The sequence below is a fragment of the Benincasa hispida genome, chromosome 6, assembly GCF_009727055.1.
Source record: "Benincasa hispida cultivar B227 chromosome 6, ASM972705v1, whole genome shotgun sequence".
NCBI lineage: Eukaryota > Viridiplantae > Streptophyta > Magnoliopsida > Cucurbitales > Cucurbitaceae > Benincasa > Benincasa hispida.
The window spans coordinates 32201595-32229508 of record NC_052354.1 but is presented as its reverse complement, the minus strand read 5'-3'; the positions used below and the strand labels follow the sequence as shown (position 1 = coordinate 32229508).

The window sequence follows — 27914 nt, the reverse complement described above, 5'->3', positions numbered from 1 at the left end:
ACAATTAATAATGCTTTTTAAGCATACATTCAAATTAATAATGCCTTCTAAGCATACATTCAAATATATAAAAGTTTTAAGTTAATAAATATGAAAGCAAAAGCATAAGCGAATATAACTTAACGAACATGTATATGTTAACAAAATTTGTGGCTCAAATTTTATTGTGAGAGAGATAGATGGACAAACATAATCAGAATATTTTTTTTTTAAAAAAAAAGTTTCTTTAACTGATTTTTTATAGTTAAAACAACAATATATCAAATTAAAAGAATTCGAAAACATGCATAAACAGCCCTTTATATTCTCTTTTACAAATGGCAGGTTTCTTCATTTATCTTGGGATCATGGGCATGAATATCCATTATCTTTCTTTTTCCCCTTATATATATAAATAATATATATTTAGTAGAATATCCAATATATCTAAATTAGATGTGAGAATACTCAATCTACCCTTTTTTGTGCATTCTCTTTTATAATAGAGTCCCCAAAAATCAACCAACTAATGCCATTACTAGTATAGTAGAGGTGAAAACTTTAAGTAGGAAGCAATTGAAGTCCTCAATAATGCAAGATGTAATATTGAGCAGAATACAACACCAGATGCAGAAACAGATTTTCTTTCATCAGTACATGTTCTACTCATGGTACAAACCAATATCAACAATATTACAACAGAGTAAAGTACATCGGCAAGATCTCTCTCGGTTATCTGAGTGCCTGCAAAGAACGAACTACATAAACAAGAATACTACACCACAAAGTGGTAGCAGTAAATCCTACATACTAGGGATATACTATCAAACACTATAAGATAACAGAATGGATGAAGAGATAACAAATATGTCAACAAAATATGATTCCATTGTTTTGTTTTGGGAGTCAATTATGGCTCTCCCTCACCACGTATGGACTAACCTCTCAAGATATTGTTTGTGATTCAACTCTCTCAGAAAACCATCTTGGTTGCAAAGTTCTACAAGGAGACGTTGAAAGAAAGACTTATCAGTATCATGGGGAGAAATCTTGATGGAGGTTACTGAAGTACAGTATCAGAAGTGTACCGTTTGCTTACTGGATATACATGTGCTCTATGTTTAGCGCTTTGTTTACAGTGCAGACTTGGTTGCTAAAGCACGAACTTCGGATTGAGTTGACAATAGCTTTTCTCTAAGAAATACGTTATACTCATACAAACTTTTCATATTCTTCATGATATCAGACATGTCAATATCAGAACTATCTTTAAAGTCTGCATTAGGAAATCCAGAAACAACTCTGAGCATGGTCATTCAAGCATAAATCATTCGCAAATCTGGAGTAAAAGATCAATTTTCACGATTTAAGTATAGCAATGAAAAACTGTTAGGTACTTGAGTACTTTGGAGAACCACATCCCAAAAGCCAGCTATTGGGGTGAGAGAGCCAAACCACTTAAGTACCACATTGGTTATCCCATTCTAACCAATGTGGAACAAAGGCAGCCCATACTACCTTGGTTCCTAACAAAAACATGTTCCAAGACTAATCCAATCCATTCTCTTCTTATCACAAGGGTAGCATTATGTTCCTTGACAAGAAAAATATAAATGGTGGACAATGCAGAGGAAGAGTGGAAGTACCAGATACTGTTCTTAAACATCGGCGATAATTACCTATTGAGGGTGGTGGCGGAATAATATCTTCAGGATGAGAAAAATCTAAAGGTTGTGAAGAATCTCCCTTGAATGGAATGGTTTGTTGCTTCTCATAGGTAGAACCAAGTACTTGATGGTGCAGAGGCTGGAGGGAGAACATGGACATGGGATATGATTAGTGATTCAACATTAAAATTCCAATAACTTGGCAAGTTGTACATCAGCCAGATGGATTGTGGTCATATTAAGTAGCATGAAGGATATGTAAATGATGGAAAAAGAAGAAAATGTATTCTCATCAATCATGGACTTGTGCTAAAACATAAATATTACCACTAAATATTATTAACCAATACTTAATACTTAAAATATTCATTGTGACTTAGTTTTTCTCATCAATATTTAATATTTCTTAGTGTCTTTGTTTTTCCTTTTTACCACTAAATGTTATTAACCAATACTTAAAACTTAAAATATTCATTGTGACTTTGTTTTTCTCATCAATCCTTAATATTTCTTAGTGTCTTTGTTTTTCCTTTTTACCCTACTTGTAAGGAGTCTTTCTCCACCCTAAGAAGACCTAATTTCAACACTTGAGAATCAAGTCAAAATATTTATTTCATGTAATCAAGTAGATTCTGATCCTGGGACTGCAGGTTATAGGAATGATTAGAACAATCGTATTCATCTCAAGCCAAAAGGATCCACAAATTAAGAAAGAGAACTTGATCATCAAAGAGTTTTTCTTCTGTTGATGCAGTGCAATTTTAAACAGGGACAAAGGACTTTATTGCGTCAAACTTACTGCACATATGAGCAATTAATTGATAACAATAAAACATTATTGAGAGAGAAAAGTTGAAATGTTTTATTTGTAATTGATAAATAATTTATTGCCAACATGAGCATTAGCTCAATTGATGTAACTTTGTACTATCAAAGGTTCAACCTCCTCACTCCACATAAGAAATTGATTACTAGTTTGTGATTGTATGTGTTTTTCAACTTTTCTCTCTCAATAATAAGGCTTCTCTCTTGATTGATTTCTAACCAAAAATTAAATTTGTAATCAATAAATTAGTCCCAATGATTATTGCAAAATATTATGCAAGTTGATAATGGTTATTAAATAATCCTCTGTAGCTTTGTCCTTGCGTAGCTAGGGGGTGTTGTTTACATTTGGCATCTTTATGATTCCAAGATCAAGGTGTGAACTCCACATTCCACAGAATCCAACTCAGATGATTCCAAGATCAAGGTGTTAGGCAATATTGCGGGAGGTTAGTTTGGATCCTCCTTCCAAGATAAAGACCAGCTATCGTGATAAGCCAGTCTCTCCACTCTTTTGTGAAACATTGTCAGAGGAGAAAAGAAGAATTTATCAAGTGTTGATAGTCCATGGGAGGATAAGATTTAGAGGTGGCTTATTTTTTAACCTCCCTATGAATTCACACTTAACTTTTGTGTAGTTATCCATTTTTTATGATTTTTCATAATTTTTATAGTTCTCTTGTTCATTAGGATTTTTTTTTTTTTTTTTTTTTTGTGCCCGCGTTTGTACTTTTCTTATAGCAACTAGAAAGTAGAAACTAATTACCAACCCCACATATGAAAGAGTGGTAAGGAGTTGAATAAACTTAGATAGTTAGATTTACTTGACACTGCTTAAGATTTTCAGATTAATGTGGTAACTTAACATGTAACCTAAAAAAATCAAGGAATTATAAACATGAAGAAATTTTTGAACCAGATTGATTAGAATTGCTTAGTCAAAATTTTCATGCCAAGCGACAGCGAAACTCACTAGCTCTTGTTTGGTTGCTATCATTCTCATTTCCTGGTCAGCAGCTGTTGCCTTCGGAGATTTCATATCTTGATTAGCAGTCTGCATATGATAAGTCCAATCAATTTGGAATTGGAAGAGATAGAAACTTGAAGGGACAATTTCAGAAAATAAATCAGATCACTACAAGAACATTACCTTCTTGGTAGATCCGTTCACATCTACGTTAAAACTGATAGCAGTACTACTTCCACTCAACCTTCGCTTGCGCGATGATCCATTCTTATGACTTGATTGACCAATGCAGTTGGGGCAACTTGATGTTTTTGATGGATCATTATAAACATCATCCAGTGCGCTGCAACCCCATGTATACATTACATATTTCCTCAACTAGAAAATAAAATTAGTCAGTTTGGCACCCATCATAGTTCAAGAGCTTTAGTTTCAGAAATCAATAATAACTTGAGAGAGAGATGAAGAAACACCTTATTCCAATGTTCTTGAGCTTTTCTTCGATTTCTAATTTTACGCATAACACTGTCTTCATTGCGGAGCTTTTTGATTCTGTACTCGAACTATAAAACAACCCAAGTTAGTGAAGTGAAACAATTACTCAATCTCGGAGAAAGAAGCAATACTTGGTTTCATTGTCACAATTTATGCTTTAGGGAGAGGGAAACTGGAAGGGAGCTAATTTTCTCTCCCATAACAATCGGTCATTTCTCATATGATTTCCTTTTCATTTCAAATTAAATCAATATCAATAACAAGCTCACTTGTGAAATAATGTCTGATGCTATGATGACAACTTATAACAGGTGTTATATATTTATTAGGTAAATATGCACGCACACATATATATATATATATATATATATATAAATCAGTGCTATTTGACACTAGTTCTTGCAAAATCCAAAACTGGAAGAGGAACATTATGATAGCATAAAAAGTTTGAGAACATAAAATGTATTAATTATTATTTACAAGCTTCAGTTTCACTTTTTGAGGAAAAGCCTTACCTGCACCAGAAGGTAGAAGAAAATGCCAACACTAATGCAATATAGGCCACCAAGATCTGCAAGGAAGCTAACTGCATAACAAAGAAACAGACAAATAGTACAACCAATCACAATGCTAGTCATTTGCCATTATAAACATTAGTTACTAGATAAGGTCTATTGAATGCTGGTTAATCTTTTACAGAAGCTAACCATTAACATTCAAATAGATTGATAGGAGAATCTGACATTCATACATAAAAGAGTCATTTCCAGAGGCAAAGAAGCATGGGCACATGTATGACACAAAGATACAATAGGATACAGACACAATGACTTGTTATTTTTTGAAAATCTAGGACAACGACCCAAGGAATGACAAATTTACTAGAATCTACCTTTTTCTAATCATATATAATTTTGATCGAGGAAATCTACAGTGATAGTTTATGCCTTTGTATACTTTGGAAATAAGTATGATGAATTTCACTCTCAAAATCTATTATTTTGTCATATATTATGATTTATCTTTATTTATTTAATATGCTTAAAAATGTCAGACATCAAATGTTGGATACAAATGTCATATCTCAATTGTACAACTCTATCCAACGGTATCTACCATGCTATCAAATGCTTGACACATGCCCAACAAATGTCAGAGTATAAGACATGGATATGTTTTTTTTTTCTTTTGGATAAGAAACAATTTCATTGATTAAAAGAAATCCGAAGATAACCATTGGTACATGAGGACCCCAATCATAGGGTGTACAAAAAGATCCTTTCAAAGGGAGTGCAAAAGGTGTTTCTAATTTGCAACAAGGAAAGAAAAATTGTGAATGTGTATAGCCTGTAAATCTTTGCACCAAAAAAAAGCATTGTGTATGATGGTATCAATAAGGTCCTTTGCTGTCTTAGCCTTGTCTTGGAAGATTCTAGCATTTCTTTCATCCAAAATCTTCCACATTACAGCACAAGTGATGCTTAACCAGAGGCATTCTTTGTCAGTTTTGAATGGAGTCCAGCCGATCAGTAGGTGAAGCCAATTTTGCAAATCATTTGGAGGAACCACAGACCAGTTGAAAGCGGAAAAGACTTCCATCCATATCCCTCTAGAGAAGGGGCAATCAAAGAAGACATGTTGGGCATCCTCATTGTTCATTTGACAGAGGCAGCACCAAGAGGGAGATAGGTGGATCCAAGGGCATCGTTTCTGTCCATAGTGTTTAGACAAGAGTTAGTGATTTCCCATAGGAGGAATTTTACTCTCTTTGGGCAGGGACAGTTCCATAATTTCCTGAAAAGGCCAGTCGATGGTGAGAGTGGGTTGGATATGAGGGAAGAGTATAGAGACTTTGTAATGAAACCCGTGTGGCCAAGCTTCCATATCCATTGGTCCTTTCTATTAGTAAGGTTTAGATTTGGGATAAGTTGAGTAAGAGCAGCCCATTCTTCAATCTCATCTTTAAGATTTCTTCTAAAGTTTAAGGACCAAGAACAAGTTGTAGCATTCCAAGCCTCCTTAACTGAAATATTTTTTGTGGTAGATAGCCGATAGAGCCTAGGAAAGGTCTAATTGAGGGCTGAACCAGCAAGCCAATAGTCTGTCCAAAATGCAATGGAGGAACCATCGCCAATCTCACACTGTATATTTCCATAGATAAGGTCCGTTTGTTGTAGGATGTATTTCCAAGGGCTTTTGGTTGATATTCTTTTGTGTTCTGCAGCCTTGAGATCAAAATGGTGTGATCCATATTTGGCTTTGATAAGCATCCTCAAAAGGGCCTCTTTTTCCGTATGAAAACGCCAAATCCATTTGGCAAGGAGCGCTTTGTTTTGTTGTTTTACATCAGTGATCCCCAATACTCCTCCTTCATCCAGTGATTTCTTCATTTTGTCCCATTTTAATAAATGAGATAATTTGCTATCCCTGTGACCCAACCAAAGAAAGTTTCTAAAACATCTGTCAATGGCATCAATGATTTTCACAGGGGCGCGGTAGAGGGATAAGTAGTAGACAGGTAGATTAGATAGGGTTGCTTTCAGAAGGGTCAGTCTGCCTCCTTTTGAAAGGAAATTGTGTTGCCAAGAATGAAGTCTCTTGTTAATTTTGTCTAAAATTGGCTGCCAAAAGGTAACTGTGGTTGGTTTTCCATAAAGGGGCGGACCTAAATATATGGTAGGCCATATCCCAACCTTACAATCAAATCTATTGGCAATAGAGACCACCCAATCATCCTTGCAATTGATGCCCTGAAATTCAGATTTTTGCCAATTGATGTTGAGATCGGAAGCATATTAAAAAAGAGTGATTAAATTGAAGAGGTTTTGGATCATCCTCTCATTGCTGATGGAGAAAATTAGAGTGTCATCAGCAAAAAGGAGGTGATTGATGTTGTGAGGCGAGTTTGGGATAGTGTATCCGCTAATAAAACCTTTTGTATCCGCCAAAGTGAGGATTCTGCTAAGGCTATCCATGGTGATAATGAACAAAAAGGGGGATAATGAGTCACCTTGTCTAAGGCCCCTAATTGCTTTAAATTTCTCCCTAGGTTTGCCATTTTTAATGATGGAGAAGTTTGTGGTAGATATGCAACCTTTGATCTATTGTCTCCATCTTGTGCCAAAACCCTTTGCAATTAACAATTCATCAAGGAAATCCCAATCCACCTTGTCAAAAGCTTTCTCAATGTCTAGCTTGATGGCCACCCCTTTTATTTCCTTTGCATGCCATTCTTCGATGATTTCGTTAGCAATCAATGAAACATCTAGAATTTGCCTACCTTCCACAAAGGCCGATTGGTGGATCATGATAGTAGATGGAAGGACTTTTTTTAAGCGATTTGATAGAACCCGAGCAATAATCTTGTATACGCCCATAGTGAGGCTGATAGGTCGATAATCTCCCACCTTCTTGGCATCAACTTTCTTAGGGATTAGGCAAATATAAGTTTCATTCACGTTGGCATTGATGATTCCATTCTCAAAAAAATCTTGGAACACTCTAATTAAATCAGTTTTTAGAGTGTTCCATGATTTTTTAAAGAATTTTGATGTGTAACCATCGGGCCCGGAGTTTTGTTAGTGCCTAGAGCCTTGATTGCTGTCCAGAATAAGACATGGATATGTTACCTAAACTAAAGTATTCATTCTTCATAAATAAGTGGAAAAAGAGGAATAACAAGCTTATTCAAGAGCTCATTGGGAGATCTAAAGACCTATGAGCTAATAACAATAATAACCTCAAGAAAAATGTTTATGTCTTACCATATTGGTGATCTCACTAAGATTATTAACATCATCACTAGTGGCTATGAGATTATTAACGTCATCACTGGTGGCGATCTCATAGGTCCTCCCCTATCAAATGGCAAGTATACATGGTCCAATTTTAGATTGTCACCAGTGATGACGTTAATTGATCGATTTCTCATTTCGGGCTTGTGCATTGATAAGTTCACTAGTGGCATTGTCAAACACCGTCCTCGACCAACATCTGACCACTATTTGATCCACTTGACTCTTGGCAGAGATGGGGTCCTGGTAACTTCAAATTTGAAAATATGTGGATGGAACAACATTCCTTTACCAATCTGCTCTCCAGTTGGTGGCAAACGGTATAAATGGTTAGGCTGGCCATGGCTTTATTCAAAAGCTGAAAAATCTCAAGCAAATACTAAAAATATGGAACAGAGACACATTTGGTTGCTCACAAACCAAAAAAACAGATCTGGTGACCGAATTAAGCAGGCTGGATGATTATGAAGAGGCATATGGTTTCGACCAAGCTGCACAACTCCGAAGGACTTCTATTAAAGCCGAACTCATTGATCTATCTTTCTCGGAGGAAATTAGTTGGATGAAAAAAATGTAAAATTAAATGGATCAAGGAGGGGGTCGATAATAGTAGACTTTTTCACGGATTTATGTCCTACAGAAAAAGAAAGAACACGATTGTTGAGATTCTTTCTAAACAGGGGCAAAGCTTGCTTGATGACAATGAGAGTGAGGCTTAGTTTCTTGAATTCTACCATGATCTATACACAAAAGAGATTGGCAGCAGAGATCTTCCTCCCATTGACAATTGCGACCCTATCTCATCGGAGCAATCTTATGCCTTGGAAGCCCCATTCATTGAAAATGTAGTTTCTGATTTGGGAACTCATAAATCCCCGGGCCCTGACGGTTATACTTCAGAGTTCTTCAAAAAGTATTGGAACATCCTTAAGGATGATATCAAAAAGAGTGTTTCGATTTTTTTGAGAAAGCTATTATCAATGCTAACCTCAATGAGACGTATATATGTCTGATTGCTAAGAAAGTTGATGCCAAAAAGGTTGGGGACTACAGACCGATCAATCTCACCACATGCCTTTACAAAATTATTGCAAGGGTCTTATCCGAAAGATAAAGAAAGTCCTACCAAACACCATCACCAAAAATCAATTTGCCTTTGTGGTTGATCAACAGATTATTGATGCTTCCTTGATTGCAAATGAATTGATTGATCACCACATCAAAAACAAAACCAAAGGCTTGGTGATAAAGTTGGATGTTGAGAAAGCTTTTAACATGGTTGATTGGGGTTCCTTGACAAAATATTCGCTGCAAAAGGCTTCAGTAATATCTGAAGAAGATGGATTAGGGGTTGTATTTCTTCTACAAACTTCTCCATTATTATCAATGGTAGACCTAGAGGTAAAATCAAAGCATCTCGTGGCCTCCGTCAGGGAGACCCCATCTCCCCTTTCCTATTCACCTGGGTGGTTGATCATCTCAATAGAATGCTCACCAATGGGATGATCGCTGACCACATTGAGGGCTTTACGATTAGAAGTTATGGGCTCAACATCAACCATTTGCAATTTGCTGATGATACAATTCTCTTTTCATCCTACAATGATGAAAAATTGGCAAATTTATTTAAGATTATTGGATCATTTGAGCAAGCCTCCCGTCATCGCATCAACCATGCCAAATATGGGATTTTAGGCATTCACTTAGATAACGCCTTGGTTAGTATAGTGGCTGCTTCATATGGCTGCAAGGTTGGCACTTGGCCATCTACATACCTCGGATTACCATTGCATGGGAAACCATCATCTATTACTTTTTGGGAGCCTATCATTCAAAAGGTGGAAAGACATCTTAATAGTTGGAATGACACTCATGTCACCAAAGGAGGCCGGCTTACTTTGATACAAGCCACTCTTAGCAACCTCCCTACATATTACTTGTCTATCTTCAAGATTTCATCCAAGGCTATTGATTGAATCGAGAAACTTTAGTGGAACGGGCAAAAAGATAATAGAAATATCCATTCAATTAGATGGGAAATTGTTCAACTTCCCACTAAAGAGGGGGGCCTTGGCTTGATTGATTTGAAAAAACGAAATAATGGCCTATTAGCAAAATGGACTTGAAGATATCAAACCGAGAAGAATGCCCTTTGGAGACTCTTTATTGATACAAAGTATTGTTTACCATTACAACCACAAAATAGGCTCAAAAGATTCAAAGGACCTTAGGTACACATAGCTAAGATGAGTGACCTCATCCTCGATAACATTGTTCATGTGATTGGCAATGGTCGCAATACTTTATTATGGAAAGACCATTGGGTAGGAACCACCCCCCTTAAAGATGCTTTCCCGAGGCTTTTTGCTCTATCCGACCACAAAGAGGCCTTTCCTTTGCTCAATGCTAGAACCATGACCATCAAGCATGGGACCTTGGAATGAGACATAACCTAACAAAAACCGAGATTGTGGAATGCTCTTGCCCCCAATCAACCCTACAACGAATGATACTTGGAGATGGATTCTTGATAAATCTGATCAGTTTTCATCAAAGTCAATCACTCTACACATGGCCTCTAGAGGACACAATCAGAATGCTTCTCTTTACAAGAATATTTGGAAAAGTCCCATCCCAAAAAAGGTTTGGTTCTTCCTATGTGAAGTCAGTCATGGTAGTAGCATATATACTGCAGATGTTCTCATCAAAAAGCCCTGATTTCATCAGGTCCTAATCGGTGTGTTCTTTGCCATCAAAATAGTGAATCCATTATGAATCTATTGATCTTTTGCGACTTTGCTTAATCATTTTGGGAGAGAATTCTATGATGCTTCAACTACCATATAGTGTTCCCAAATGACCCTCTCACTTTATTGAATGTGCTTCTTATTGGCTACCCATTAAAAGCAGAGAGGGAGATCTTGTGGACCTTCACTATCAAAGCATATTTATGGCTCATTTGGAATGAACAAAACAATCGGGTCTTTGAAGATAGAGAGATGAATTCCACTCGCTTTTTTTTATCATCTTTTGTATACTGCTCTCACTTGGTGTAAACTCACCCCATCTTTTTGTGATTACAGTCGTACATCTCTTGCTACATAGTGGAATACTATTACGTAATCTCTCACAGAAATTTGCCATTTTGTAATGTCATACTATAAATGAAAATTTTCTGACTGTTTCTCATTTAAAAAAAAAAAACGATTCAAAGAATTCAGCTTGTTTGTGCAAACTTACATAAAGGTTTATACATGGCAATGAAGCAAAACACTTACCAGGGCCCAAAATATTTTGACTCTGTACCTCAACGATGTACGAAGAGAGAAGATTGATGTACAAGGTGATGTTGAGTAGTCCATCATTTGGATTTTCAAGGGATAATTGGAGCTCATTGGTATTTTGAAATGATGAACCTGAAACAAACTCATGAAATAAAGGCTGCATGAGCTTGGAATCCTGTTTATTACTGTATATTCTTGGAAATAGGTTAAACTGCACTATATTTGCATTCTTCCCTCTGAATGTAACTGGTGTATCATCAAAATTGCTTCGATTTTTCAATGTTCCACTAACAAAACTTTCCTGATTCTTTTGAACATGATCCTTAGCAGATATGTTAAACTCAAATCCAACAGCACTTGCAGGATTATTTGGAAGATCAACAAACTGCCATGAGATATAAATATCATCCTGAATGAAACGGCATCTTTCACACTTCACACTTATAGTTGGCCCTTCACTCCTGTTTTGACAGGAGAAGTTTGCAAAATTTGACAGAGACATTACTTTCTGTTCCAGAAAACCAGGATTTCCAAACACGATAGTATCAAGACCACGAATATTTGCACAACTCATAGTAGAGACTGTGGTTATATTAAATTCAATGTCATTCACAAAGGAAATCAAGTCTGGTGCATTTGCTGCTTTCACATTATGCACTTCAATGCTTCTCTTAGATATGATTTGGTAAAGCAACCTGAGAAAGCACTGAAAGACCAAGTCAATATGAAACCAACATAAGAATTAATTATGTGACAGTCCAGATGAAAGAATAAATAAATTAGTACATACGCAGCAAACAGGCCAATGAAAAGTATCCAACTTGCTATTGAGAATGTTCCACCAAGTTCAGTTTTACGTTTCCTGACTACCTTTTGGTCATCCTTCAACACAGATAAGATTGCAAGCTAATTAATAGGAAGAACAAAAGAAAGAACATTTATGAATTGGAATTTTCTAAAAACCAGAAATGATAATTTCCCTTAATTAGTGTGCATGACCAAAAACAAAACTTCAGGTAACAGGTTCTGCGCTGCTGACAATCACAAATGAAAGGAAAAAGAAACAGAATTGATATTCAAGAAGACCCATAAATCGGGGTTACAATTAAATCTAATCAAAGTGGCATGAGCATCTTTAGAAACTTGGATGGCCAGCCTAGTGACTTCTAATTCTCCCACCAGAATGACCTCCCTAAAAATCTCTTTGGGAACAGCTACTATATCAGCAGCAGTTCAAAAGAACAGACAGCTACTACAGACAGCAGTTCAAAAGAGAAACTAAAAGCACAATTATTTAAGTTGATGTTTGAAGGGAAGAATTTTCTTGACGTGGTACTGAAAGGACTCTGGTCAACTTTGGATGAGTTGGATCTCTTTTCTTTCCTTTTTAAAAGAGACAATTTCATTGATATTATGGAGTTACAAATTAAAGAGATGAGTACTTGGCATCTTCATCTCACGAGAAATCTAAAAAGTGAAGAGATGGTAGAGTTTACTAGCTGGACCTTCCTTCTCCTATTTCAGCAAAATGACGTATGGACTTGAAATCTTGATAGAAAATCGATGGAACAAAAGAGGAGATTTCTGTCAAATCCCTTTTTGAACACCTCCCCCACAGATTTTTTCACCCTGCCTACTACTACTACTAGGAGTTGAAACATCGTTTGGAAGAGAAAAATTCTAGAGGTCAAAATATTTTTTTTCAAACCTTTGAATAAAGAAAATTTAACAAATGTTAAGGTACAGAGAAAATTCTTTTAAGTCCCCTGCTTTCTCCAGATTGGTGCATTTTGGGTAGAAATCATGTGGAAAAGCAGAACCATCTCTTCCTAAATTGCTGTCATCTACAATGCTGTAAAATAATTTGTTCAACAGATTCCATTCAACATTGAAGCATTTTTTTAGTGTTTGCCTTAAACGAGAAAAGAGGAGCACGTACTTGTGAAATTTCAATAAAAGGTTCTTATTTTCTCTAAATTCTCTCTTTACTTACCTTTATCCCCCAATCACTTAAAGATTTCCTCTAACTTTTCTGGCCTTAAATTAAAGAAGAAACCAGAACTTATTGGAAAAATGCTATCACGACCAATTTTGGGAGAATAAGAGGACTTCCAGACACTTCTAATGATTTTCTGTATCTAACAATTTTTATAGCTTCAAACCAGTAGTATCCAAGAGATATTTTCTTATCATTCTTCCTTTTCTCATCCATACAAATTGGAGTTCTTTTTCGTAAACTCCCAAGGCTCCCTTTTGTGCTTTTAAAATCCATACATATCTTGATCATCATCCATAGTGTTTGATTGTCGGTCTGTTTAGCTTGGATGGTCAGACATAGATTGCTGAAGCTTTATCCAGTTAAGTTTGCATTTCATATCCTGAACATTGCATCTTGAGGAATTGAACAACTGCATAACTAAATTCATGAACGTCTACGAACTTCATCAAATTTAGTAACGTACATTAATGTCGGTTAACCAAAGAAGTTCACAACTTATACTTTGCAAACCAAAAACCATAAATGTATGTGCCAGAATTGTTTGAATTCCAAATTCTATCTCTTATCTAAAAATTGAAACGGTTAATACAGGGGAACATCTAGCATAATGCACAGTGGAAAAGATTAAAGTGTAAACAAAACCGCTATAATTAAAGCCATTACGTAACCAAAGCAAAACGAGGATTCCATTCCAATATGAATAGAAGAGTCGTTAACTTCCTTGAAAAGGTCAGAAAAATAATATATATATATATATTCCATCATTAAGCGTGAAATTCTAAGCTATAGAGCTAAGAGAACTAACCAGCCAATGTCTTGAAGCAAAGCAAACATCCAATCTGCTAACCCACCATCTCATCCTGAACCAGATATTTCTGCCATCCCCAAGCTTCATAAATCTAAGGAATATGCAGAAGAAAAGCCAAGAAAGCAGCATGACGAGAGTGGCCTCCAGAAACACAGCCTGAGACTGTGTGATCTTCCTGATGGAATCAAAGGAGAATATGGTCTCAGGGAAACTAACAGCATAGGTCTGGAGCCGCCCTGTAGTAATGGCGGAAGTGCGGCTGAAGAGAACACAACTGTTGTTGGTTCGATTAAGAAGCTGGCCTGGTGGGCATGCACAGAGGCTGCCATTGTAGCGGAAGCTATTGCTTGGACATGACATTCGCAATCCTTTACAAACAACCCAGAAATTGAAAAACCTCGAGAAGCTGAAATGGGATGTGGGGTTTACAAGAAGACCTGTCCTGTTCTTCTGAAGGTTTCGTAACTTTAATTCTCGATCTTTGTGCCAGAATTGTCCAATTCTAACTACTGATAACTTCTGAATTTGGGTAGTTTATCATGAACAGTGATAACAATGGAGGAAACTAAAAACCCCATCAAACATGCATGATGAAAAACTCTAATTCACCAAAGATTAAACCAGTGAAATGGGTTATTGGGTGAATCGAGAAAAACCTAACAAAAAAGTTTGTATGGGGTCTCCAGATTCTTAACGATCCTTTCCTTGTTTTAACCAAACGTGGGTGAGAATCTATGAGCTGTGAGAGGCCAATGAAAGAGAAAAGAAAGAACAAAATGGTGGCGGCCTAATGGGGATTCTTGAGAAATCGTAACGGAATTGGGTTACCTTTTATAATTTCTTTCTACCCTATTTCTGCCATTTGATTCTGAATTCTTTTGTAGTTTGTGGGTCGTAGTTGTTGATGAGCAACTGAAGAAAAGAATGGGAAAGAGAGAGACAAAAAGAGAAGCTTTCTGAGTTACATTTTTCCCTTTTTGATTCTGTCTGTAGAACAGTCAAATTTTTTCTTCAATTCAAAGCCAAACAACAACAAAACTGTTGGTTGAATTGAAATTCGAAGCTACGCTCTCTATAGAAATTTCAATAATGGTCTAAATTGTTGTTCATTTCAATAATGTGAATGTTTGAATTCATACAGTTGTTGGCACACAAACATTTGTATTTGATTACCTTTCAAGCTCTCTTATTTTGAAATATATCATGTATAACAAGAAAAGTTCAATTCATTCTGCCATTGAGTTTTGGTTTTAATTTAGTTGGTGTGATTTTAAAGGTTGGGATGATTTAATCAAATCTCACTAGATAAGCCTAGTATTGATTATAATTTTAAAGGTTGGTGGTTCCTCCAAATTTCGTCTTTTGAAAGTTACAATATTATTTGACATTTCATAAATGTTTTTGAAACTGTTCTTTGAGTAAAAATTCATACATATTTTTGGAACGATCCTTTGAGTAAAATTTATTTAATCGAGTTTATACCTAGAATGATAGGACAATGACCAAGATTAGGTGGTGGTCTAAATTTCCATTCTAGACTCCAAGTTCTATTCACAATTCTAAAGCATTTCTACTTCAATCGTAGTTTTGAAATGTTTATACAATATTAAGGATGACATTGCAACTTTTGGAATAATAAAACCACTTATCATAGGTGACCTTAAACATCATTCCATATTCCATTTTCTAGGTGAATCTGTAAAGAAATTTTACTCCAGTGCCATTTTTAAGGCAATATTACAACTTCGAAAGAATAGAAGAATGTAGCAAATAGCAAAGTTAAATGGTCTTCATGGTTTCTTGGATGACAAAAATTGTACATCAATAAATATATGAATATTTATTTTGATATTGATGAGTATTAATTGTGGATGTCATAATAGCACTTAGATAATGTGAATATATATATATATATATATATATATATAATATATATATAATATATTATATATATATATAACTTGTCGATTTTCCGACCATCGATTTTGGACTTGTGAAAATACTGATTGATCGATCACACGAATAGTCAGGGGAAAAAAAAGAAACTGAACAGAAAAAAAAAATATTGAAGTAGAAAAAGAAAGAAAAGGAGAAAGAAAATTAGAAGACAGAGAAAATGAGAGGAGAAAGAAAGAAGAAGAAAATGATGAGAGAATTTGAAAATGGGAAGATAAAAAGAAAAAAAAAAGAAGAAGAAGAAGAATCTAGAAACATTGGGAGAGGAGGGAGAGTGGAAAAGATGAGAGAGAAAAAATAGTTTTTAAAAAAAATAGTAATCATAATTTGCAGATTGAAAAGTGGAAAGAAAAAAGAAATTTCTTTTTCAATAATAATCCTAATTTGTATTGGGAAGAGTAAAAACCCAAATGGTCTTTCTCAATTTAATGACATAATTGCAGCAATATAATATCGAAGCGTCAATGTTGTTTTTTTCTTCTTTTACATAGATTAGGGGGTAGTTTCAGAGATAATAATTAAATATATAATAATATATTTAAATAATTGTAAATATTGTAAAATCTATTTGTTGTATATTTTTTTTTTGTAATATGATCTATCACTAATAAACTCCTATTAATTATATTGTCTATCATTATTAGACTTTGAAAGTAAAATCTAAATTTTGTTATATTGTAAAATTTTTTTCATGGTATGATTTTTATAAATATTTTTAATGGAATTATTATATTTGTATTTGCCTCTTTGTTCTTTTTCTTTTTTTCAAATATCGATCGGTTTAGTTGATTGAGCTTGCCTACCAACCCTAGCTGGCATATACCATTAAATCAATCGATCGAAGTTAGTTTGATCAGTTTTAATTGATTGGCTCAATTTTCTCATTCATGATGCTCACCCCTATGTTTAAGCTTTAAGCATCTATCTTATATCAATAAAGTTCAATCAAAGTTTAGTTCCAAAAACTTTTTGTTTTGTATTCAATTGGAATTATATGTCCAATAAGTTAACATATTTTAAAAAGTCTTTAACTAATAGGTCCTTTAATTTGTTTTTGTTGTCTAATAGGTCCTTGACCTATTTAAAATTTTAAAATAAATTATGGATACAATAAATGCAAAATTGAAATCTTATAGTCTAGTCACAAAATGCAATTTTATCTACTAGATCACTTAGTTTTATTTTTTAAAACTTTTGTCATGGATCGATAGGATATAAAATTGAAAGTTGAGGGATTTATTAGACATTTTTATAGTTCAATAGCCTATTAGATACAAAATTGAAAGTTCAACGACTTACTAGACATTTTTTAAAGTTTAAGGATCAAATAGACATAAACCTGAAAATACAAAAACTAAATTTGTAATTTACTATCAATAATTATACCACTTTTCCTTTTTATTATAGTTACTTTTTAGAAATTAACCCGTGATGTACGTGAAATTTATAGTTTTTTTTTTTAATACATAGAAAAAAGCTTAAAAAGATTCTAATTAATGAAACAGTCTTCTGCATTGGTAGATTCAAATTACCATAACTATTTGAAGGTGAAAATAAAATAAGAATTTATAAAATGTAATGGGCAAGTGACATGATTGATATTTGTTAAATTGTGATATTTCATACCTATGATCTAAATTACACTCAAATATAAAAGGATACATCATTACGTCATGTAACCACTTCAACTCAAATAGTTGCAATGAGGCAAATTGTGTGCCTTTTCATTCAAACATATATTCATGGTTAGATTGTGATGTTTCATATTATGATTTAGATCACATCCATACATAATAAAAAGATTTACCACTTGATCATATAACTACTTCGATCCAAATTAAAATAGTGTTTTGTTATTTTTAGATTTTCATGTTAATGATTTAATAATCAATAATTTATATTTTTACTTTTTTTTAAAATCATTTGGTTACCCTTTTAATTTCATACTTTAATTTAAACCAAATATTTTTTCTTTTTTTAAAAGGTTCGTAATAATAGTCTAATAACTGGAGAAAAAAATAGCGTGATTCAAATCTTTTACCATGACTAAAGCAAACGAGGGAGGTATCTAATTATAGACTGATTAGATTATGCAGTGTGTCCTATAAAATAATGTAATGACCCAAACTTTTCAAGGACTCTACTATGGTCACTACAACATGAATGAAAATTTATAATCATCACAAAAACGACCATGGTGCACAAATTTATTTAAAAATAAATTTGACAACATCGAAACTACTTTCAAACGAGAAATTAAAACAATCGAGAACTATTTCTTGGGTCCCCTAAAAACGTTAAAAACTTAAAATTTGTTGTCCAACATCAAGATCTAATTCCAAAACATTAAATAATATGAGAAACATGAAATTTATGCGGAAGTGTTGAAAACAAGTTCCAATAGCACAACTCACGAATTTCTCCCATCATTTGTTAGCGTATCTTTGCCCTTACCTGAAAATATAATATAAGAAAGAGTGTATAAAACTCAATAAGTAACCCCACTATCGGGGTCAGACTGTGCATTTATGTCCAATAATGGTGTTAAGAGGGCAACTGACACTTTCACATCATGACATTTGTATCATCAATAACATTTACAATGTAACTCATGGTACATGTTTCAGAGTCCCACAATATATTTCATAACAAACACATGCAAATAATTTCATGCTTGCAAATCTATTATATAGATATAATTAGTCATGCTTCCGAACAATGTCCAAGTAAACCAAACATTATCATAAGTTTATGTCGCCTGGCTCAATGGCGATTCCAATAGTAAGATTACTTACCTCAATTTTAAGCCTCAAACATTAGTAAAGCAATAATCTCCACAAAATCCTTGAATTAAAACCTAGAACATAAACCCAATTTTAAGCCTTAACCAATCATCAAATTAACCAAAGTTTAATCCAATATAACTTTACCCAAAGTGTGGCTTGGGATTCAAAATCATTTCCAATCTCCCAAAACAATGCGACTCTAGGCCACCTACCAATACTTAAGAGTTCAAATCCAAAATCACTGGGTAAAGTTAAATCCAAACTAAAATTGAATGGGTAACCAAGATTCACAAGAAAACTCACCAATATTGTGATCAAATCTTTTGGTTTTGACCGAAACGTTGATGAACCTTATGTCTACAAGAAAATCATTAACGGTAAAGTAGCTTTCTTGGTACTTTATGTAGATGATATCCTACTCATTGGGAATAAAAAGGGTCTAATGTTAACAAAAGAAAAAAAAGTTGCTAGCATAAAAAAAGAATAAAGTAAATTTGCAGAATTAACATAACAAAATTAACATAACCTTCACTAACGTGTGTGTGTGTGCATGGATAGAGGTGAAAAGAGCTACCTACATCGTGTCTAGTTAGGGGCCGCGAGAAAAGAGTGATAGGTTCCCTACGGTGTGAGTGTGAAAGCTATCCCTCTAGGTAAAAGAAATGTCCATTACATTTTGGTGCATGAGTTTAAACCCTTATCTTAGAATTGCCTCTCTTTTTTGCAAGTTAGGTATATCTTAGACCAATAATCGAGCCAGTGTAGGGAAAAGAGGAATTAAGAGTTGGATATCGCCTTTCTACTAGTTTTTTTTTACTACGAGCATCTACTACTATGTTCGCCTTGCCTGGATGATACAAAATCTCACAGTCATAATCTTTTTCTAACTCCAACAATCTGTGTTGTCTCATATTTAATTCCTTCTGAGTAAAGAGGTATTTCAGGTTGTTGTGGTATGTGAAAATTTGTATCTTCTCTCCATATAAATAACATCCTAGGTTGTCTTATGAGTCTCGAACCGCATCTTCTCTCCATATAAATAATGTCTTAATAACCCTAAATCCAATAAACTAACATCCTAGGTTGTCTTATGAATCTCGAACTGTATGTGGAGACATACAGGGATCAATGTTCAAGATAAAGCTTAAAGGGTCTATAGTATAGGGATAATGTTGGGTACCTTATCCTAGTGACACTATGGATATGGCCAACTTTGTATTTGATATAAACGCAATGATCCAACATGTTCTTATATATGACATGCACGTAGGGGTATCCTATGCAATGAGTTTGCATATGATCGGACCACAAAATAGTAACCACTAGATGTAACTTCATTAACTAGTTAGGCTTCTATTTCAATAGGATGACCTAGGCAACTTAGTCTTAATCCTACGTCTATTATAAACTCCTGTTCATGAGGGATTGTCCTTTGATTTTTATGGGTGAGATTGTCCAGTTTGTTGACTCAATATGCCTACCATTTTGGGGACAAGATCGAGTAGGAGCTAGGAACATAATAATACAAGACAAATTTTACTTTTTCCCGACTTTAGGATAAATAGATGAGTGTTCCCTTAAGTGATATCTCTGGGACTTGAACAAAGGGCCCTACCCTCTCACTAGCTCGAGAAGGGTTTCTATTTAATGGTTGGACCATAAATAGGTTGTTCATTAGATGAGCATTAGTACTTAAGGATAAAGTAGTAACCTAGGAGTAAGACCGTAATTTTGACCCAGTTGGTTGTTAGCTCTAAAAAAGAGCTAATTTTATATCCTTAATCTTACTGATTTAAATAATTCGTATGCTTCAATTGTCTTATTTATATGTAAATCGATTTTGGAGAGCAAGTGTGTTGTTGGGATGAAAATCGAGCAAAAAAGAAGCAAAAACAGGAGTTAGATGCACCTTATTGAGTAAAGATGCCAAAATGACCAAACTACCCTTGAGGGCAGCGTTGCAACCTTTCCCTGACCCTCGCCTGATGCTGAAAGGCAGTAAGCATCGCATTATGGACAAGTAGTCAGCATCGCAACGCTCCTCCAATGCTCCAACTCGAAGCTATTGGACAGTAGCTATCAAATAAGACAACATTACAACGCTTAGCAAAGCGTTGCAATGCTACAAACTTTAACGAGCAACTACTTCTGCGTGCGCACAACCGAGCACCGAAACAATGTTGCAGTGCCTCTTAGACGCTTGAGGTCTGATTCAGCCACAGCGTTGGAACACTCTTTGTAGCAGTGCGACGTTGCGATCATTCTACAAATAGGAAGTTTTGCTTGCAGCTAAAGGTTTAAAGAAAAATACCAAAAAGAGGACAATTTGGGCAAAAATTGGGACAATTTCTAGGCATTTTCTCAACAGATTCATCATTCTTCCATATTCATTCTTTGATTCTTTCATGTTTCTATGCAAGGCTAGGTAAATTATTCCTTGGGTTTAGTTGTAGTTCGATTTCTTGAAGATTTCTAGTTAATTGTACTGAATTCTGTGAACTCTTTGGGTTGATTTGGCTAAGTTTTAATGGAATTTTATTGAATTGATCTGATGAATAGATTGTATTAAAATTCTTGCTTGCAAAATCTTCATGGCGCTATGCACAATTGATGATTGAGTTGCACAAACTAGGATTGCATGTGTTAGGCTAAGACTTTGTCTATCTTATGCATGTTTGCTCTAGTTTAATCTTGCCCAAATCAATTGTGCTATAAGATTAGCCTTTCCAACTTGTAGTATGTCTCAACATGTGAATCCCTTCGTAATGCAATTTAATTTTAACTTGGATTTTGTTGTGAAAGAAGATTTTAAAGTTAAATTAGGGCAAATTTGGTTTAATATCGAATTTGGTTAATTAGGCTATTAGTATCTCTAATAGGTTGTGGAGTTCACGGATTCGGTATCATTAATTGGTGTCTAATGATTGAAATTGACATACATACTATTCCCAAGTTCCCTTCTATTGTTTAACCCCAGCCCAATCATCTACTCACTATCGTTCGAACTTCTTTTCTTTGTATGTTACTTTTTAAATTTTGTTTTCACAAAACAAACAAACCCCTCTGTTACATGAATTCTTTAATTGACTTAACTAGTCAATAGTTTTCCTATGGATTCGACCCTGTTCTTACTGTTTTTACTGCGTTTTAGTTATTAATCTTAGGATCAGTGATTATATTTCTTTTTTTGGGGTCAGTGATCGTATGCGACAACGTTTCTATTTAAACCCGAACAAATTGGCGCTATTGCTGGGGAAACTTGGTAACTAACCTAGAAAAATTCCAGAATTCTGAATAAAACAAAAGAAAAGGAAAAGGAAAAGCGTTGTTAATTTCCTTTGGTTTATGACCCGCTCCTCTAGGAGTGTAGAGATTACCTATGTTGCAGATATTGCTAAAAAGGAAAGGTAAATCCGAAGGGAATGCAGGAGACTGAAAGAAGAAAACCATCAAGTTACTGACAATCCAATAGAAGCCTTCAGGAGAAAACTCTGTGGGAGATAGTTGAACCAGATATGGATCAACAGCCCCTGTGCATCGTCTTTCCTCCAACCACCATGTCATTCAAGCTCAAGCCTGGTTTGATTAACTCGTTGCCTATCTTCGGGAGAATTTCAGGAGATAACTCCCACAAATATATCAAATACTTCCACATGGTGTGCGTAAATATGTGACCCCATGGGGTTACAAAAGAACAATTAAACCTTAAGGCCTTTCCTTTCTCATTATAGGATGGCATTAAGGATTGGTTGTACTACTTAGCCCCCGAGTCAATAACTACCTGGAATGAATTGAAAAATAAATTTCTTGAAAAAAATTTCCGGCTTCTAGAGCCAATTCAATTAGAAAAGATATTTATGGAATTAAATAGAATATTGGAGAAACACTGTCTGGATATTGGGAAAAATACAAAAGATTGTATGCTAGTTTTTCGTATCATCAAATATCTGATCAATTATTAATCCAGTATTCTTATAGTGACTTACTTTCTAGTAACAGGAGTTTCATTGATTCTGCCGTTGGTGGTGCTCTTACTGATAAGACACCTAAGGAGGCTCAGGAGTTAATCTCGCGCATGGCTGAGAATGATAAGAATTTTGGGACCGAGGCTACTGAATTTGATTCATACTTCTGAGGTAAAAGAGTTGAGATCACAGCTTTCTAACTTGACTGCCCTTGTTACGCAGATGGCGCAAGGGAGAGTAGCCCAAGTAAAGAGTTGTGAAGCTTATGGAGAACTAGGACACTCTTCTGAAGCATGTCCTCAAGCACAAGTAAATGCAGTTGGGGGTTACCAGAGGAAGTGTTGGGGTTGATGCCCTAAAGTCCCGTGTCCTGTAGTTTGTAAACAGTATGTATGAACACTTGTGTTGTTAATATATGATATTTACTTCACATCTTGTATTTTGCTCGATTAATTATTTTATTTGCTTTACCACAAATCAATAAACATAAAATCCCTGGTTATCTGTATGTGACTCAAGCATGTATGTGGTGACATACAAGTGGATCATGTCTTGAGTGATAACCAAAATGGTCTGTAGCAAATGAATAAAGGAGGGAAACCTTATCATGGTAACGTTACGAACGCGGCCCACTTTGTGGAATGGTCATAAGTGTTGTGACTTGTCACAGATGGTTTGATCCTGATCATTTATGTTGGGGACATGCGAGCGAGGGCGTCCTATACAAAGAGTTTGTATAAGACCTGACCACGAAGTGTTAACATCTCGTTATATAACACTGTTCATGACAGAGACTCCACTTCACTAGGATGGCCATAGGTAACATGACCTCAATCCTAAGTGAGTTGGGAACTCCTGCCATTGAGGGCGGTTCTTTGATTTGTATGGGTGCAAGTGGCCAGGTCGCTGATTCAAACCTACCATTTTGGGGATTCATCTGATTTGGGAGCTGAGAACTTAGCTACACAAGATGGAACTCGCTCCTTCCCCGAGGCAGGGGTAAGTAGATAGATGGCTCCCTTAAGGGCTGGTTTCGGGGCTTGAACGATGTGGCGCCACACACCTTCTCTTGGCCCGGGAGGCATTCACACATAGTTAGACTATGTTGTATTATTCATTAGAGGAATCAGTGGTACTTAAGGAATGAGATGTAACTACGGGGGTAAAATGGTAAATTGGCCCAGCTGTACTTACGAGCATCTGTGAAGGGTCATCGTACTCATGGTTGGTTAGATCCAATGGACACAGAAATATATCTGTGGTAAGAAGAGTTCAGCTGTTGGTCTTTAGTGGAATCACTGACAGTTAACGGATGGTGGATCTCGTGGCTAAAGAGTTTAGTCAGCTATTCACGTACCGTTGGAGCTTTGAGTCACAAGTCCATTAGGTTCCCTGGGTAGCTTGGATAAAGTCGAGAACCAGTATTTGGGTTAATTTGAAATGTTCAAATTGACAAGAGGAAGTTCAAGTATATGATATAATTGGACTGATTAATTATATATTATATAATTGGCTAAATGTATGAGATACATTATTTTGGAGGAAATTAGATATAAATATAATTTACATCAAGTAGAGGAGAAAATACTATAGTAGATATGTGATATCAAACTATAGGATATAAATATAATATGATTATATTAATTGATTAATTATATGATAATTAACCAATTCTTCCACATTCGGACGTGGGTAGTGGGCAGCGTTGGTTAAGGTAACCGACGGGTTAAAAATGAAAAGAGTTTTCATTTTTTGGACCGAGCATTCATTATTTTTCGTCCGTCCAAAAGAATTCGTGAAAACGATCATCCGAGAGCCTATACGATGAAGCTCTTCCGTCTAAACGATCGTCTACCTCACAATTTCTCTAAACGATCGTATACGTTTTTCCTAAACGATCGTTCAGCTTTTCATATACGATCTTGTAACTCTTCTATACGATAAGCACTTCCGCTATACGATAGCACTGTATTATCTCCCACTTGCTTATCGTCTACACGAATCGTTATCCTCCGTCCTCTACTAAACTCACCAAAGCCCACTCTTTGGGTTTTCACTCCGAGGATACCCGGGTTTCACTAGTGGTGGTGTCGTCCCCATTGCAGTGTTTGTGTTCGTGCTGATCGTACTATTGCAGTCGACATACCGCCGGGTGTTGGTAGATCTGTTGGAGGGTTTCCGCTGCATTGGGTTCAGAAGGACGAAGAGAGTCTTCAACTGGTATGAACCCTTTCCCTGTTATTCATTGTGTTCTGAGCATGCCGATAATTAGGTTTATATGCATAACTGTTAGTGTTGAAAGTATATCTTTTGTGTTTCAGTCATTGTGAAATCGGAGCGATCTGAACACGCTCATGGAACTCTCGGCATGAGATCCTTCAGGAAGTATCACCCTCATGCTCTTGTATACAACCTAAGATGGCGAGATCACCCCAACCTCAAATGGGGAGGTCAAGCACAGGGGCATCATAGTTCAAACCACTCCCACTAACCATCATCATCTTCTTCAGGCATGTCATTTGAAGACGTTGTTAAATATTTGGCTAACCATTCTTTAAGATTCCAACAGGACATTCATTAATTGCAAAATGACTCCATCCAGCAGTCATAGGACACCAAGGCATTGCTGGTAGGCCCAGATTTTATCGTCGCCCGTAAACCTTTGCTACACAAATAAAATTTATAAATCACCAAACGAAGTACTTACACAAACTGGTAGTACAAGCGACAAGTCCGGGGTCGAACCTCAGGGCGCGGAAGATTAGTTCATCGAAGCTAGTTTTTAGTTAAAGAGGTAAAATGGAGGGGGAGGGGGGAAGGGGTTTGGTGTGGATTGGATAAGTCGAATTGCAAGAAAATAAAATGTGAGAAAATAAAACATAGAAATATAATTAAAGGAAATGACCTAGCTTAAGGGAATTGGAATTGATCAACGCAATTCTTGTTCATCGAGTTATTTAAATGCAATTTTAGTTTCTCGGCTATGCCTAGCTCAATTGATTAAAATCCCAATCAATGGTCCTAATTGAAGGAACTGTTATCAAAGAGTACCTCTGAGCGGAAGCAAGATCGTTCCAAACTCATTGTGACAGAATTATCGCATTCACAATCTAACAGGCTAGATACGCATTAACAACTAATTACAAGCATACTTTGAAACTTTAAACAACAAAGAGAATGAAATGCATACCAATTGAAGAACCCTTCTTCGCCTCAAATCTCGTTTTCGTCTAAAGACTGCTCCTCTCGCTCTCGCTGAGATCGTCCAAGCAATCGTCCACCAAATCACGGTCGTCTACCAACGAACGGACTCCTCACGAACACAGAAGAAAGGAAGACACTACTACTCGGAACCCTCCGTATTCTCGGTGTGAAAATCTAAGAGGTAGAGGGAAGGAAGAAGAGACAGTCATATACCATGACCAAGCAAGTAGGAGAATTCAGGTGTCTATCGTATAGACGATGATTGATTGTTTAGGTAGAGGTACACAATCGTTTAGTAAAAGAGTTGCAATCGTATAGACGATCATTTAGTAAGACGCTCGGGCGCACGATCGTTTAGAAAGAGCTAGACAATCGTTTATAAAATCCTATGCGATCGTTTAGTAAACCGCGCGCGTGTATACGATCGTTTAGAAACTTTGAGCTATCGTGTAGACTCTCGGTTTGCTATCCGATAGGCAGTATACACCACTCGTGAGCGAATGTCTGATCCTTTTGCAAAATGAAAACAATTTTCATTTTATCCTTCAGTTACCAAAACTGAATGCAACCTCCCACTATCATTCAGTTACGGAGAAAAAGTCGGCACAATTATCTATAATTGTCAAATTAAAAATAAATATAATCTTTCTATATTTATAACCTATGGTTTAATATCACATCATATGAAATACATTAACCATAGTCCTTTTCTCCCCCACTAGATATAAATCATATTTATATCATTTTCCTCCAATTAATCTATCTCATACATCATGTCAACTATATCATATATAATTGATCAGTTCAATCATATCATATATAATCGAACTCTCTCTTGTCAATTTGAACACTTCAAACTGACTCAAAAACTTATTCTCAACTTGAATCCATTGAGCTACCAAGAGGACCTATCGACCTACGGCTCAAAGTTCCAATGGCACGTGAATAGCTGACTAAACTCTTTAGCCACGAGATCTACCATCCGTTAACTGCCAGACATTCCACTAAAGACCGACAGCTGCAATATTCTCACTACAGATATATTTCTGCGTCCATCAGATATAATCAATCAACAGTACGATAACCCTTCACAGATGCTCGTAAGTACAACTGGCCAATTCACCGTTTTGCCCCTATAGTTACATCTCATTCCGTAAGTACCACTAATCCCTCTAATGAACAATACAACATAGTCCTACTATGTATGGACACCTCTCGGACCATGAGAAGGTGTGTGGCGCTATATCGTTTAAGCCCCAGAATCAACCCTTAAAGAAGCAATCTATCTACTTACCCCTGATTCAGGGAATGAGTGAATTCTATCTTAAGTTCCCAACTCCCAAATCAGATGAATCCCCAAAGTGGTAGGTTTGAGTCGACGATCTGCCTACTCGCATCCATGCAAATCAAAGAACCGCCCTCAAAGCCAGGAATTCCTAACTCATTCAGGATTGAGGTCATGTTACCTATAGTCATCCTAGTGAAGTGAAGTCTCTATCATGAACGATGTTATATAACGAGACTATAACACTTCGTGGTTCGGTCTTAACAAACTCCTTTGTATAGGATGCCCCCGCTCACATGTCTCCACATGAATGATCAGGATCAGACCATCTGTGACAATTCACAACACTTGTAACTATTTTACAAAGCGGGCTGCATCCGTATTGTTTCCGAGATAAGGTTTCCCTCCTATATCCATATACTACAGACCATTTTGGTTATCACTTAAGGCATGATCTACCTGTATGTCTCCACATACATGCTTAAGTTACAAACGACAACCAGGGATCTTAGTTTATTAGTTTGTGGTAAAGCAAATAAAGCATCCAATGTTCATAGACAAAAGTGAAGAAAATATCATATATTATTACATCACAAGCGTTTGTTCAAAACTGTGTTTACAAACTACAGGACCCTACGAGAGTTTAGGGCATCATCCCCAACAATCTCCCACTTGTCCTAAAGCGAGTGGGGTATACAAAAAACTAATACAAAACAATAAATTAGGACACTAAGACCTAGTACAAAAATATCTCCCACTTTCCCTAGTCCAACCGCGGGCGGTCCCATAGACCCATGCTCTAAAGGTGACCCTAAAAAACTGTAGTTGTGAGAGCCTTCGTAAACGGGTCAGCAACGTTGTACTTCAAAGCGATCTTCATGACTATCATGTCCCCTCGAT

General features: G+C 35.8%; 1 protein-coding gene across 6 annotated transcripts; it reads right to left on the bottom strand.

Annotated features, from left to right (window-relative positions):
• Nucleotides 1–545: 545 nt before the first annotated feature.
• Nucleotides 546–14884, bottom strand: LOC120079539. Of its 6 annotated transcripts, none has more exons than XR_005482258.1 (11): nt 13816–14880; nt 11802–11893; nt 11006–11706; nt 4449–4519; nt 3912–4001; nt 3622–3816; nt 3445–3525; nt 1659–1785; nt 1079–1255; nt 922–979; nt 546–723 (listed from the first exon to the last, which is right to left on the bottom strand). XR_005482258.1 is itself a non-coding variant. In XM_039033753.1 (10 exons), the coding sequence occupies exons 1-9, from the start codon at nt 14176–14178 to the stop codon at nt 1113–1115; spliced, it is 1863 nt and encodes a 620-aa protein (XP_038889681.1). In that variant the 5' UTR covers nt 14179–14880; the 3' UTR covers nt 546–979; nt 1079–1112. The 6 variants fall into 6 exon arrangements, 3 of the variants coding, with proteins under 3 accessions (XP_038889681.1, XP_038889680.1, XP_038889682.1); XR_005482257.1 differs by having other exon boundaries at nt 1068–1255; nt 13816–14879; XR_005482259.1 differs by lacking the exon at nt 11802–11893 and having other exon boundaries at nt 1068–1255; nt 11006–11717; nt 13816–14883.
• Nucleotides 14885–27914: the final 13030 nt, after the last annotated feature.

What these genes read in the sequence shown, in the direction of transcription:
- LOC120079539 (XM_039033753.1), bottom strand. Translation starts at nt 14,178, where the DNA reads ATGTCATGTCCAAGCAATAGCTTCCGCTACAATGGCAGCCTCTGTGCA. An exon ending in TTCATTGGCCTGTTTGCTGC is followed by an intron (nt 11,707 to 11,801) that starts GTATGTACTAAT and finishes GTGCTTTCTCAG; the next exon opens with GTTGCTTTACCAAATCATAT. An exon ending in TAGCAACCAAACAAGAGCTA is followed by an intron (nt 1,786 to 3,444) that starts GTGAGTTTCGCT and finishes TTCTCCCTCCAG; the next exon opens with CCTCTGCACCATCAAGTACT.